At 44.9% G+C, this 15,353-nt stretch overlaps 1 protein-coding gene across 4 annotated transcripts in view; it reads left to right on the top strand.

Annotated features, from left to right (window-relative positions):
* The window catches only part of tln1 (talin 1), a 114,433-nt gene that overhangs the window by 47,691 nt on the left and 51,389 nt on the right, over positions 1–15,353 (top strand). For 3 of the 4 annotated variants that reach the window (XM_064308575.1, XM_064308573.1, XM_064308574.1), the window contains 16 exons: positions 1,937–2,034; positions 2,971–3,100; positions 3,335–3,487; positions 3,860–4,002; positions 5,489–5,616; positions 6,226–6,286; positions 6,687–6,791; positions 7,505–7,660; positions 9,224–9,325; positions 9,674–9,750; positions 10,161–10,341; positions 10,693–10,806; positions 11,342–11,450; positions 12,527–12,735; positions 13,226–13,324; positions 13,819–13,875. In XM_064308575.1, the coding sequence (XP_064164645.1) occupies positions 1,937–2,034; positions 2,971–3,100; positions 3,335–3,487; positions 3,860–4,002; positions 5,489–5,616; positions 6,226–6,286; positions 6,687–6,791; positions 7,505–7,660; positions 9,224–9,325; positions 9,674–9,750; positions 10,161–10,341; positions 10,693–10,806; positions 11,342–11,450; positions 12,527–12,735; positions 13,226–13,324; positions 13,819–13,875 (1,922 nt within the window). The remainder of the gene's footprint in view (positions 1–1,936; positions 2,035–2,970; positions 3,101–3,334; positions 3,488–3,859; positions 4,003–5,488; positions 5,617–6,225; positions 6,287–6,686; positions 6,792–7,504; positions 7,661–9,223; positions 9,326–9,673; positions 9,751–10,160; positions 10,342–10,692; positions 10,807–11,341; positions 11,451–12,526; positions 12,736–13,225; positions 13,325–13,818; positions 13,876–15,353) is intronic. The other variant, XM_064308577.1, reaches the window with a different exon arrangement.

The following is a 15,353-nucleotide window of genomic DNA, read 5'->3' as shown; positions in this document are numbered from 1 at the left end:
TGCATAAGTGCTCAGTGTTCTTCTCTGTTTCAACAATTTAATTCTTCCTGCGTTTATATCGGAATCCAAACCAGCGGTGCCCTTTGTAACAGCCACCACTGTTCTTAAAGGTGGGTGGTACCATCCAGTGACTGCAAAGCTTCAGAGATTTGAAGTGTTCAAATCAAACAGCGATTTTTAAGCAGCATATCGTTGCTGTCTTGCACCTCCTTTTCCAAGGAATTGGGGAAGTAAATTATTTCATCACTGACACACCTACCTAACCACACACAGAAGGCCTTTACAGTGCATCTGAGGGGACCCGCCCTGCATTTATCAGCTAACACTTGTTGTGTAACTTATTTTTCTCTCTGACCTTCGTCTTTGTCACTGGAAGGAAATATGACCAACTGCCAGGTCATGGGTCCATTGCAGCCCAGTTCCGTTTGGCGGTTCTGATGAATTTGAGTCAGAGGAAATCTCTAAATTAAGAATACTGTTTCTCTCATTGGGTTTCATTGGGAAATCAAGGGCCATTACAACCACACCTCCGAAAACCGAAGAATCCCTTTCAAAAAGTGGACAAAAAATGAGACATTCTTAGTTTAGCATTTTCTGCATTTTGTGCTCATCGTCCATCTGAGGTCGCCTTTAATGGGGAGGCTAAACAGGCTATCCTGAACCGATGCCTTGAGTCACAGCTTAAACCAACTGTCCACTGTGCCCTCCCTCTCCATTCCATTCCATTTAGAGAGGATGGAATTCCAAGCAAGACGTCCCTGTGTGTTTCCTGTTCCTGTTGCCTTGCTAGTCATCCAGGATGGGCTCAGCAGGTCCCCGTACCAATGAGTACGCGTCAAAAAATATATTTTTGTGGGAAAATCTGACGACCCCGGACTCCCTGGAATCAGGAACTTGTGAAAATGGGCACAATGGGGGTACAGCCGTTTGTCCTCTGCCCCCTCAGACCTCGCGTTGGTTACGGGTGTGCCCACGGCGTGGGTTCCCTCGGTTACATAACTCCGCTTCCCACCGGCTGCAATCCCAGCAGCCTCATCTCTTTACTTGTTCTAACCTGCGAGTAATTTTCCACTCTGAGTTACTGGTCCTGGCCAACGTCAACAGCCAAGATGGAATGTTCAGCATCTTAAGCAGCAGGATTCTATCGGTCTCTGCATCTTACCATAACTAGACACCACTGAGGCCCACTTTACTTGTTGTTTTTGTACAGACTGTTCATTTGAAATGAGTGAATTTTATTACAGATGTAAAATAAACAAAATTGGTTAGTTTTTCACATAGCTTTTGAAATGTGCTACAATCCAGCCATTCGGCATCAGATTGGAAGTTCAACATTAGCCAATGTCTCTTCTCTGAAAAAATCTGTAATTTACTTTCTGGAAATAATTTAATATGCCTATTTAATTAGGGCAAAACACAGGTGTTTGGTTCCCTGGGAGAAGTCAGATGTTTGAAAATTATATTCGGGGAAAGTGTTTTGTTGATGTTCTGAAAAAATACCAGGTCAATAATACCAACAGGTTACTGCCACGTTTACATATACATTTGCACTTAGGTGTTTAGCAGATACTCCTAGCAGTCTGTTACTTTAAAATCATTATGTTGTAAGATCACAAATATGTGATTAGAATGTTCTTAACTGAACATTCTATTGCTGATGTGACAATAACTCCTGGTTATTCAAACAATGGAGTTCTAGAACATTAGACATTCCAAAAACGTTCCAGAAAATCTACTCCTCAAAGGGCTAAGCCCTGGAACCTGTGCATGCATTTGTCAACAAGACACGGGTCAGCCTTGTTGTCCGTAGCACGCCATCTTCACTGGCCAGCCGAGTTCAGGGGCCAGGCGCATCGTCAGCGGCCGTGCCCTCTTACCTGGATGCTGTGCCCTTCCTGGCAGATTCGTGATTGGTCCGTCTTTTTTTTTTTTCCAGCCAATGACTATGGCCTGTTTCTATCGGACGAGGACCCGAAGAAAGGGATATGGCTGGAGGCGGGCAAAGCCCTGGATTATTACATGCTTCGGAATGGGGTGAGTGAGGCAGGACCGAACGAGCCCCCAGTATGCACTGCCCTTGGGCGATGGGGAGGGGCGTCAATCTGTGCCCCCGAGTGGCTGGAGAAGGGGGAGGGCACAGTTTAACCAGTCCTTCTAGAAATGTACATATTTGGCTGTCCTCAGATGACTACAAACATAAGTCAATGTTGTGGAATGTGCTAAAATATTCCGTTTGGATGTGTCCATATTTAAAACATATACATGTGTGTGCATGTGCGTGTGTTTGTGTGGGTGTGCCAAGCTGACTCACTAGCGTACTGACTCTAATTATTTTGTTTTTAAATATCAGGTAATGTTACTATTGCTATTTGGACACTTCCAAATACCTCTGCCAAGAAGTACTTGGCCACCTGGAGACTTTTGCTATATGTTTTGAAAGCAAGGTGCCTAAAAATGTATGTCTGCCTTGCTAAAGTAGCCCTGAAGCTCAAGGTAGCCCTGGCTATTGCACCAAAAATAAATAGTTAAAAATCATGCTTTAATCCTTGCAGTATCATTGGAAAATCATTTAAAAATGTAAACCTTGCTAGGGTTGGAACCCTACGGTAGAAGATAGCAAACACAGCAAGGTTGAAGTGACCGGTGCGCCAATCGGTTTGTTCCCTTGCAGGATAAACTGCAGCTATCACTGAGGCAGGGCCTGAGCATTTCACGATCGAATGGGTTTCCAGTAGATTTGTTTCAGCTTTTTTGCCTTCGGCTCACTGTCATGTAATGATCGACCGTGCCTTGGAAATGAAAGTCAGCACGTGTGTGAAGCAAGATAACTGGGCACTTGTTTGAACTCAATTTGTCACAAGGTCTATTTGAAAATTTCAGCATTACATTAAATAAAAAAGTAATTATTGGAATTGCTCTAATCTGGGAATTAATGTGGAGGGGATGTCTCAATGACTTGTCGTTGTGAAGGACACCCTGGACTACAAGAAGAAGCAGAGGCCTCTGAAGATCCGCATGTTGGACGGGACGGTGAAGACCGTCATGGTGGATGACTCCAAAATCGTCAGCGACATGCTGATGACCATTTGCGCTAGGATAGGTGAGCAAATCCTTTTCCTTTCTTTACCGTTGTGAATGGTAGAAACCGCCATTGTTTCCAGCCATTGAGTCTGTGTCTGGTAAGGCTCTTTAGTTCCCAGTGATTAGATATAGCTAACACCAACAATGCTGTATTGCGCCCTCCAGTTGTTACGCCGTAAAGGTCCATGTAATTATAGTGCATCCGCCACTTTCCTGCTTTGGGCAAACGCTGACCGACCGTCTTCCCCTACAGGGATCACAAACTACGATGAGTACTCGCTGGTGCGTGACATCTTGGAGGAGAAGAAGGAGGAGACCACAGGGACTCTGAAGAAGGACAAGACTCTCCTGAGAGACGACAAGAAGATGGAAAAGCTCAAACAGAAGCTCCACACAGATGACGAGCGTGAGTACAACCCCAGAACCAGGCCGGGAACCAGTGGTTTGCCATTTATCTACAGTATACATGTCTGGCACAGTAGCAGTGTGATGTCATACCATATTACCTGTTACACATTTTAATTGCTGCACCCACAGGCGGTCCTTTAAAATGACTATAGGATTGCAGCTTACTGTATATAATGTTGCAAGAACAGTAGCATTGACAGTCATACTGATGATGATGATGATGAAGGTCTACAGTACTGCCTAGATGGGCCAGGTCAGTCTTAACCTGGCCTTGTCAAGAATTTCCAGTGTTCACTTACAGCGGTTAGGGAAGTGTGGGTTTAGCCTCTTCCTCCATACTGACCCTGAGGGGGGTTTGTGTGTTCGGCAGTGAACTGGCTGGACCACGGCAGGACCCTGAGGGAGCAGGGCGTGGAGGAGACCGAGATGCTGCTGCTCAGGAGGAAGTTCTTCTACTCCGACCAGAACGTGGACTCCAGGGACCCGGTCCAGCTCAACCTGCTCTATGTGCAGGTACCGTCCCCTCGCCACCCTGAACACTCACCGTTCCCAGTGTGAGAAACGGGATGCTCACAGGTGCATCGGGGTCGCAAAGTAGCTGGTTTTCTTTTGGAGGAGGTGAACATTTTTGGGTTTGGGCCACCTGATGGTCAGCAAGTTTGCAGTGTGACAACAAAGTGAAGGTACAATGGCCTGCAGGGGTTTAGAAGGAACGCCCTTCTGGATCTGGTCTCAAAACCATAATCCCGACCCAACAGCCAAAGTAAATCATCCCATTAGTAGTCAGTATGCTCCTTTTTCCACCTTTCTTGGAGCCAATATCTTTGATATGAAACAGATGGATGACAGATGGATGTTTCTCTTAGCTGTGTCTCTGAAGTGACTGTAGAACTTGATTGTCCTGTTCCACTCGGTCGTAATATGGGCTGAGGGTCAGTGGAGAGGGCTGGGGGTGGTTCTGCCATAGACTCTATGAACCCGCCAGATACACAGCTCTGTGTTCTTAAGCATGAAAATTGTCCCCTTTCCATTGAATGTGAAGCTCCTGAAAATTCATAAGCGGCCATGACTAAGAACAACACCATGACGACGGGTGTTCTTACTGTAATATAGCATCAGAAACAGGAGCCTTCTAGTGTTAATAAGCAGAGAGGGAACGGTGGGAACCTAGCTGAATGCAGCTGGATATCGGTCGAGCTGTTGGATACCTGTGATTCTGCTGCACATGCGAGTGCTGGGCTCACCCAGAGGATTGTGGGATTGGATTCCACCCCCGCACTCTCCCGGCACTCCAGCCGTTTGTCCTGTGGATGATCCCAGCTCCCCAGCACTCTGACTCCACAGGCAGCGCTGGGTGTTTTGTTTCTGTACAGAAGCAACGCTCGCCTTTTGCGAGTCTTGTGAAGCTGCTGCCAAATCAAGTAGCTTAAAGAGATTTTCTCCTCTGCCGGAAACGCACAGTCGGACGCGAGGCAGCGCACGCCAACTCAAACACCAGCCCCCTGCCGGACACTCCTCTGTCACTGCCAGAATCCACAGCGTCGAGGAATTTAGCCTTTCTTAATAGTGTCAGTGACGATACAACAATAGAAATTGTTATCGTTCGTTTGGGATCTGATCAGTTGAGAATTTGTTGAGTTGGGTTCACTTCCCTTTCACCTCAGCCCTTTTAGGAATTAGTTGAATTTCAATGCAGCAGCTGAAAAATGCTCATACACCGTTGTGGGTGTTCTTTCCATTTGTTTATTGAATTTTTTGTTCATTTCCTGATATGATGGGAATTGAAAATGAATTGACCAAAAACAGAGTTTAACCAACTGTAGCGTATTATTAATACTGATGCATCTGTCATTTTAATAGTACAAGAAGAGAGAAGTCAAGGAGAGTTTCCAAATGAGCATAGATGAAATTAACAAATGAATTAACTCTCCTCTGCTTTTGTCTAATTTCGCACCATAGTTGTGTCTTTGCATTTAGCAGATTGTCTCTCTTTATCCAGGCCCGAGATGACATCCTGAACGGCTCCCACCCCGTCTCCTTCGACAAAGCTTGTGAATTTGCCGGGTACCAGTGTCAGATTCAGTTTGGGGACCACCAGGAATCCAAGCACAAACCAGGATTCTTAGAGTGAGCAACACCCCCCCTCCCCCTCGCCCCCCACCCTCCCCCACCTGCCCCCTTCCTTTCCTCAGGAAAACGACGCTGTAGCTTGAGGAACAACAACACTTTTGTTTCCGTGTCCGTTCCTTTTCTCTCACACGTGCTGAGCGAAAGCCCTGAATTCTGCCATTTTACATTTTTTGGCCTCTAGTTTGCTTCAGCGTGTGAGCATAGCTGCTTTGTCGCTTAATTAATCCCGTTTGCATCATGTTATTAGAGTCTGTCGGCTTCCTCGGGTTTATGCAAGATTCACTGCTCTATGCTTGGTACATAATTCAGTAATCCTCAGTATCTTTGTTTTTAAATCTAAACTCAGTGTTTATCCAGTAAAAGTTGAATTTGTATAAGTTGGCCTGTGTACATAGACAGTAGTTACAACATAGTAACACATTGCTATTATTAGCATTTATAAAAATTCCTGGTATTTATTGTTGAACAGAGTATTATGCATCTTGCTTCAGTGATCTTTAGAGATCTTTTGTTGCAACTTTATAGGATCAGTTCTGTAGCTGTACGTTTAGTTACTTACTCTGTTGCCTTCTCAATGCAATGATTTTTTTATTGTTTCCTGTATAGCTTGAAAGAGTTCCTGCCAAAGGAATACATCAAAAACAAAGGAGAGAAAAAGATCTTTCAGGTATGCTCACAGTGATTTTGGGCATGCACACATACACATGTTCTCACCCGCACACACACACACACACACACCCACAAACGGTCTCTTCCTCTTTATTGAGATATATAGTTGGATCATATTGTGCCATTTAATGTTCTACTTAAAAATTGAGATTAAGATTAAGAATTATGACCCGCTATGCCATGTAAATGGAAACATTTTTGTAGTGTGCCATTTACAAGCACATGCTTGTGTCCTTACTGGTCCAACTGATGTTCCCTGTATTTAATTCAGTCATGATTTTCTTGTAACTGCCTGAATGAAATGTCTTTAGGACCAGCTGTTGACCAGCTGTCTTCATACTTCAAAGTACTTTTACTAATAATGTGTTAAACAACTCATATGTTCCTTTTGTTTACAGGCTCACAAAAACTGCCAAAACATGACAGAAATTGAAGCCAAAGTCAGCTACGTCAAACTTGCCAGATCTCTCAAAACCTATGGGGTGTCCTTCTTTTTAGTAAAGGTAAAGTATGCTTATGGGTGTGATTGCATTTGCCTTGCCCCTTAATGTGAAAACACCTGTACAGAGTTTAACTGAATATACTTCGTTAAACTGAATCGACAGCTTAATGTAGGTACATTTTTGTAATGAATTTCTGATTCAGCTATTAGTTACATTAACTATTGCAATACTTGGCACAATTAAATTGGTTTCTCTTAAGTTTGTTTTTCTTTTTTACTTGTTAATGGGTATGGACAGCATGTTCATGTTTTCTTTATGTTCCACATATACTCTAGTGTAGCTACGTGAGAAAAGAACCTTGGAAAGGTGTTATTTTATTTGCCCAGTCATCAGTAAGCATGGCACCCTGATGTCTTGGTTTGAATATTTTCCCTTGGTTTAATTTCTGGGGTGGAAAATGTCCCTATCACTGAAGGTGATCACAAGTCTGATCATCAATGTTTTGAGTCAATTCCACTTAAATTCAGTCAGATTGAAGAAATGAATTGAAATCCATTTTTTCTGGAAAAATCTCTGGATTCTGGGCATTTTAATACCTGAATTGAATTTTGGTCAATTTACGAAAACTTACTTGAGTTGAAATGGAATTTGCTTCAGCCCTGAGTCTCACTGCTGTGTAAACTGCAAGTGAATTAATAAAACATTCCATTGTGGCGTTGATTGGTTAATGGGCTAATGCCTGTGCCCCCCCTTACCCCCCTCCACCCCCACAGGAGAAAATGAAGGGTAAGAACAAGCTGGTCCCACGGCTGCTGGGCATCACCAAGGAATGCGTGATGCGGGTGGACGAGAAGACCAAGGAGGTGATCCAGGAGTGGAGCCTGACCAACATCAAGCGCTGGGCCGCCTCCCCCAAGAGCTTCACCCTGGTAACGTGGCCCCGCCCACCAATCCCCACTCCCCCCTTCCCCCCTCGCCCCTCCTCCTCCCAGGCCTCTTCCTCTGCAACGTCCTGTTTATCGGATCTCCAGAGGTCAATTTGGTTGCTGCGCGAAGCTCGCAGGGCCCAGATGGTGAAATAAAAAGGAGGGGAACGAAAAAAATGTTTTTCTTTCACAATCCTGGCCTTCTGACTTATGTTCCTTGTTTTTTTTTTTTCCCTCCTCCCCTTAGTTCCTTTTTTAAGTGTAACACAGCGCCAGCATACAGACAAATATGGGCTGAAGTGTGCTGTAGGGACTCTGATACCCTGGAGCGGAGACCTATCCCATGAGCCCTCTGTTCAAGTACATCCACGCCCATTGCAGTTCACATGCCAGATCCTTTCATTTCGCTCCCTCTAATTTTTTTTCTCCACCTTTTTTTTTTCATCTTTTGGTTTAATAACTGTGATGCTTGTGCTCCTCACAGTCCTTGACAAATTGCTACCGCTATTGTCTACAGTTTTCATTGAGAAGTGAGCATTTCGGCGTAACTCACAAGCATTTAATAGCATTTTAAAGATGTTTGTTTGCGCTGTGAATCTCTCCGTTAAAAAGTAGTGAGTGTTAGTTGACAGTCCAGTCGTCTTACATGAAACGCGTTGTTCTGTTGCCTCACTCCCAAATGTGAATGTTTGTTCGCATGGAAAACATTTGGGTCCCCAGGGGTCTCGTCACATGAAAATAAACATTTGCGAGAACGTGACTGCATTGTCAGTGAGGGGACGTTACATTACATTATTGGCATTTATCAGATGCTCTTATCCAGCGTGAATTACACAACTTTTTTTAAAATTATTTTTTACATAGCATTTACATTGCATCCATTTATACAGCTGGGTATATGAGCAGGTTAAGCACCTTGCTCAAGGGTACAATGGCAGTGGCCTACCCAGGAATTGAACCTTTGACCTTTATGTTACAAGACCAGTTCCTTGCCTGGCTTACATTATACTACACTGCTGCCCTGTCTGCCTCTGCCCTCCTTTCGTATTTTAGCTTTATTCAAACAGGAAGAAGGCAAAGAGTGTCATAGAGAGAGGAGGGAATCACAGCTGGAGTACATCTTGGAGCTCTCATTCCTAAAAAAAAAGTTGCTTTTTTCCCTTTTATCTACCAAAAAAACCTCAAATTAACAAAGATGTCTTTGTGTGGCTGTTTAGTGTTATTTCTGTTGAAATACTCAGTAAAACCTTTCCAGGCAGTATAGCGCATGAGAGAACTGAGCCTGTGTCTGTGGATTTCAGAAAGAGATGAATGTGGTTTATGTGCTGAACGCTCCTGGTGGAGACGACTCCGGCGTTAAGTGTGCTGGTAAACCCCATTAAAGCAGGCTCGACGCACCCGTGCCAATTCTTCTGGTGCCAGGCCAGTTGTCTTCGATTGCCCTGCCAGCGGACGTCCGCGCGCACCATGACCCGTAAACGTTTCCTTAGCTGCTGACGGAGGGCGTGATAGTCGCCCGCAGGCTTTGATCATTTCCAAAATGACGGATGTTTTCCTCCCTCTCAGGATTTTGGAGATTACCAAGACGGGTACTACTCGGTCCAGACAACTGAAGGCGAGCAGATTGCACAGTTGATAGCCGGATATATCGACATCATTCTCAAGAAGGTAACAGATTCTCCTGCTGGGAATGCTGCCATATTTGGGGAGACTTTTCTCATTTGGTGATAAAAAATGTTACATTTTCTTGTATTACAAAATGGCTCAAATGAGTTCTGTTATTCTCATTTCAAAATATAAGACTGAAATTTAAAAGTTTCTTTTGTTACTGAAATAACAGTGTGCAGGGTAGAAGGTAGTGTTTTTGGAGGCTCTCCAGTATGTAAAAGTAAAATGCTATGGCCTTGCAGTGTTTTGTGGTCTCGTTATTTCAAATGTGCTTCCACACCTGAAGTAACAAATGCTCACTCAATACTCGGTGTCTCACTGTTTCTCTCTCTCATTTGCTCTCTTCAGAAAAAGAGTAAGGATCACTTTGGCTTAGAAGGAGATGAAGAATCCACTATGCTGGAGGATTCTGTCTCTCCCAAAAAGTGAGTTTAGAATGCAAGAGTGGGAGGGTAGTATCTCACTGTGTGTGTTTGAAGTCTCTTTCAATGTGAATGAAATGTCTGTATGTGATGTATGTGATGTTCAAACACTTTTTGTATGTATGTGTGCACGCGTGTATACATGCTCATATATGCATACGTGCTTGAGTGCATGTGGCTATGTGTATGTGCTTGTGTGCATGTGAAAATGTGTATGTTCTTTCTTGCATGCCTGTGTACACATGTATGTGCTTACGTGCTTATGTGCACGTGCACATGCATATGTGCTTGAGTGCATGTGCACATGCATATGTGCTTGAGTGCATGTGCACATGCATATGTGCATGTGTGCATGCATGCGTGCACGTGTGTCTGTGCAAATGTGTGTCTCACTGCTGTGGTCTGGTCCGCAGGTCCACGGTTCTGCAGCAGCAGTTTAATAAGGTGGGGAGGGTGGAGACCGGGTCTGTGGCTCTACCTGCCATCATGCGTCCCGGCGCCGGGGGTCCGGAGAGCTTCCAGATGGGCTCCATGCCCCAGGCCAAGCAGCACGTCACCAGCGGCCAGATGCATCGCGGACACATGCCCCCGCTGGTGAGAGAGTGGAGCTGCAGCGGGTCACTGCTGCCACTTTTAGAACAGAGATACTCAGATATGGCCCCCGGGTGCCAGTAGTACTTCTGGTTTTCATTCTCCCCCTCTAATCGGGGGCTGATTTTAACTTGACGCACCAGGTGAGTGTGATCTCTGGCTAATCAGTAACATTATTGGAATATGGATGGACTTTTAGGCAAAAGGGAAAACCAGCAGTATGACTGACCTTGAAGGCCTGCAGTAGAAGCACAGCAGTAAGAATGGAGCCTAATGGCAGAGTGTGGTGGAGCACGGATGTGTGCACTTTTGTAGCCATTCGTAATTTTACCCCGTTCCCTCTCCTTCTCCTAGACCTCGGCTCAGCAGGCTCTCACCGGCACCATCAACTCCAGCATGCAGGCGGTGCAGGCCGCGCAGGCCTCCCTGGACGAGTTCGACACCCTCCCGCCCCTCGGGACGGACGCTGTGAGTCCCTAAATCTCTGCTCTTTCCCCACGCCCCATTACTCCGGGGTTACTGTATCTCACAGGAATTATTGTTTTCCGGAAATGTCTGCACTTCACTCACGCTCCCTTACTCAGCGGTTGCTCTCTCTCACTGACGGATTTCTCTTGTCTGCTGGGTCAGACAGGTCTCTGTTAGCATTCATGTAGCCTTTCAACCAAAAGTTATGTGCAGTCATTGATTTGCTGTTTGACAGCCTTAGTATTCTGTGGTTAAGTGCTTTTAGCATAAAGTATTGAAATAATGTGCTTTCACCTAGAGAGAGCTAATACGTTATGAGTGATTCACAATATGGCAAAGAGTTTGTTTTGACTCATTTGACCATCCTGTCTAATTGTTTCTGTATGGCGTGACAGTGTGAAACTGATAAAGACTGTTGGTTTGAGCACAACTCAGTCATTGATTCACTGAGTACTCGTATATTAAGCTTGCGATTGCTGTGACTGAATATGAGTCACTCTTCCTCCTTCCCCTCCTCTTCCTCCCTATGTGGCAGGCCTCCCAAGCATGGCGTAAAAACAAAATGGACGAGTCCAAACACGAGATCCACTCCCAGGTGGACGCCATCACTGCCGGCACCGCGTCCATGGTCAACCTCACCGCAGGTGATCTTTAACTGTGTGGCAAACCGAGTGCCATTTTGTATGTTTCCATGGTAACCAGGTCATCAGGTTTTATTGGGTCATGCCAAATTCCGCCAATACAAATGTCACTTTTCCCCCCAAATATTATTACTTTTCCCTCTTCTGGTGCATGTAAACGGCTATTCACGGGTGCCATTTTAGCCGAATAACGTGTTTTGCTTTGCAGCTGCCTACCTAAGCTACCGTGGCCTCGAATTTGACCCAGTGCAATGCAAACACGAGGAAGCACGAGGAAATTGGATTGCAGTGTTTTGAGTCATACCACCACGTGTTTGTTTTTAGCATTTAACACCAAGCAGGTTTATGCTTTCTCAACAAGCTCAAACGTTTTCTTGCTTTAAATGTGCAACTGAATTTTGCACGCTGTGTGCAGGCAAACTGATGTTTGCCGTGCGGTTTTTAGAACAAGCTATAATATTGCATTCGCGCTGCTCTGAATAGGTGCGTGTTGGCTGCTCGAAGCGAGGTGTTGACCAAAGACTTTATAGAGGAGGCAGGAAATTAGCTGCCCTGAACGAGATTTAGCGGCCTGGTAAATATTACTGTTTGAATGTGTTACATTGTTTTTTGCAGTGTGTTATACATCTCACAGTATGAACAAAGCCCAATCATTTAATTTCATTTCTGCAGTCAAACTGTTCATACTGACAATAAACGGAATATTTTGTAACAAAGTGAAAATGTTGTAAAAATATCTTATACATACTACAAGTAGTGTAACACAAATAGACGCACATTAAAGAAATAGGAATACTGACTTCTAATGGCATCTGAATAGGATGGATACATTTCTTTTTACATAGCTTATTGGCAGTACCCCTAGTGTATGCATTACTTTCACAGTGCATTACATTTAATTCATTTAGCAGGCACTCTTATCCAGAGCACCTTATATTGCAAAAGAACGTAAGTGCATTCAACAGTGACGTAGACCAGGTTAACAGCAATCCTAGAATAGTCATAAACATGTGTTCCCCCCGCCCCCCCAGCCTGTGCTCTGCTGAGCCCTCCTCTTATTTTGGCGTCGCCCCCTGCAGGCGATCCCGCGGAGACGGACTACACGGCTGTGGGCTGCGCGGTGACCACCATCTCCTCCAACCTGACGGAGATGTCCAAGGGCGTCAAGCTCCTGGCCGCCCTGATGGAGGACGAGGGCGGCAACGGGCAGCAGCTCCTGGGCGCCGCCAAGAACCTGGCCTGCGCCGTGTCTGACATGCTGAAGACCGCCCAGCCCGCCAACACCGAGGTAACCCAACCCCCCCATCTCAGACTGGCTTCCCCTCCCACGACTTCAGCTAAATTTAGCTCTGATTTTGACCCTGTTTTAGATTACTTTGGAAATTTTAAATTTAAGTTTGTGGCTGGGTCCCTATGTAGAGGTACATCACCACACTCTATGTGAAATATGAACTGCATTTGGAAATTTTTGTAACTATTTAGATGTCGTTAAAGTTTGAAAGACTCCTGCAGATCCCTGAGAATTGTAAGTGAAATGCGTGACCTGCCACAAACCGTATAATCCTATGAAAGGAGTTCATTAAAAACTGTGATGTGAAAAAATGGTTCTGGTGGTGTAAAGGGTTAAAGTACTTCAGCTTCAGGTTATTTGACAGAGATCTGCCACGCGGAGTCTCGGGAATTGCCCCCTGGAAGACGTTGCCCGCTTGTCTCCGTGCCGACGAGGCTCCGGTTATGATGTCGTTTCTAACGGTGATGCGCGGTTGTGTTCCCTCCAGCCCCGGCAGGTCCTCCTGCAGGCTGCGGGCAATGTGGGCCAGGCCAGCGGGGAACTGCTGCAGCAGATCGGAGAGAGCGATGCCGACCCCAGGTTCCAGGTACGCCCATCCTACCAGTATCGCTAACACAGCCAATATCGCTAACACAGCCAATATCGCTAATGCCGCCAGTGCTGGAGGAGGGACGGCCCCCTTCTCTCAGCTCCTCAGAGTGTGGAGCTAACCAGTTAAACTGTGTGTGCGAAGCTTAGGTAACAACTACAGATAGTTATTTCCAGAGCTAGGTAGTCTATTCCATTCCAATTCACGGTATAAATTCAGTTGATTAATTGAAATATCCTCATACAACATTCAGTTTATTTCCTGAATTCCTCATATTTTCTGATTATTTTCAGTCTATGTGAGGGAAATAGACTTTTAAAAGAAAGCAAAGGAAGTCAGGCACTAGAGCGACTAACAATAAAATCATATCAAGCATTTTACACTAAATATACGTGCCATTTACTGATGTTTAGAGCTTTGTGGAGTACAGTATCTGTGTTTGTGTTTGGATCACCCATAATCCCTCTCTTCTTTGTGACTGCATTGCTCAGTTTCTAGGTAACGGATCTTTCAGGGGTGCAAGGTCGACGGCTTATTGTCAAATGCTGGTAACAAAAAGCCTGCAGAAACTTTTTTTTTCTGAATGAATCCCATTAGCCAATCACACTAATTTGTCCAAGAAATCAAAATGGCTGAAACACCTGTTCAATCATGCCATGTGCTAATTCATCAGGACAATCACAGTCTGTCCATCACCTAGCACGCTATCTGATTGGCTGCTACAGTTTTTGAATATGATTCCTCATTAATCAGGCTCTCCAAATCACTTGTTACATGTGGAAAATCATGCCTTTGTTCAAACAGCCTTCAGCCTTGTCTTTCTACGGCAGTAAAATGTCTTTGAACTGCCTGAAAATATATGTCGTCTTTTTTCTCACTAACAGTATGTCAGAATACCACAATACTACTGACATGGAAATTGGAAAAAGCATTAGTGGCGTGGAGTCATGGGTGGAGCTCGTGAGTTTTTCTTGACGCTGTGAAAACTGTGCCGCTGTGCTTTTTTCCCAGCCGTTCCATAGCGCCATTACCTCTGCCGATTTTCTTGTCTGACCCCGGGTCTCTGGTTGTCATGTCGGGAGATGCTAAACGCTACTCGCGGGGCACGGTAATGATAGTAAGTGGATTTTTGCTGCCGCAGGAAGTGACCTCGCAGTCGGGAGCTGACGGTGGAAATGTCGGCTCGTCAGTTGGACAAAAAAAGAAATGCTGAAATATTGATATTAAAACATGAATCATTTATGAAGAATCAGGAGGGGAGGGGGATAATTGGGGGAGGTTGCAGGGGCAGGGGGGCACGGTTCAGCCTCAGTCTCGTGTTTTGCACGTTTGAGCAGATGCACTATGTAGAGAGATCTCAACACCTGATAAACCGTAGCTAGTGGTAGAAGCAAGGGTGCTCAGATAACCACTGTTTATTTCCTGCAGCCAGTTCTATTTAAAGCAGTCTTAAGTCAAATGATTGTTTGTAGTAAGTGTATCATTTAGAAAAAAATAATCCTGCAGATTACTTAAAATTTTGAAAGAAGCATCTATTTTCGCTAATATCAAGGACAAAATTTTGGCATTAACAAATTAAACTGTTTAAAATGTTTAGTCCCATGTCTGATATAGAGATGGCAGTGTGATTAAAACAGCCTCTCTTTGAAAAGCAGCTCAATGAATTCTTGAAGAGAGCCTAATTTTCTTGATCCTGTCATCCTCGAAAACACGCGCTACACTTGTCACAATCATGAACGGGAACAAAAGAAGTGAAATTAAATTCTCCTAAGTGGTTAAGACATGAATTATCCACTAATTAAAGAGCTAGGGAGTAACGGTGTTGAATTGGCAGTGATGGCCAGTCCACTGAATTTGAGCGCACAGGCAGAGACACGGAGGAGTGGCCTGATTGGCGGTTGCGCTCCGCGCCCCAGGAACGCCCGCCCACCGCGGTAGTCATCGGTTACACAACTTCACTTCCTCTTTCCCGCTCAGGCATTTCCTAGTGCAGCGGTACGCAGACAGGAGTGCCCTTCCCCACTCA

This window comes from Anguilla rostrata, chromosome 14 (genome assembly GCF_018555375.3).
Source record: "Anguilla rostrata isolate EN2019 chromosome 14, ASM1855537v3, whole genome shotgun sequence".
Lineage (NCBI taxonomy): Eukaryota > Metazoa > Chordata > Actinopteri > Anguilliformes > Anguillidae > Anguilla > Anguilla rostrata.
This window is presented reverse-complemented; position numbering and strand designations above follow the sequence as displayed.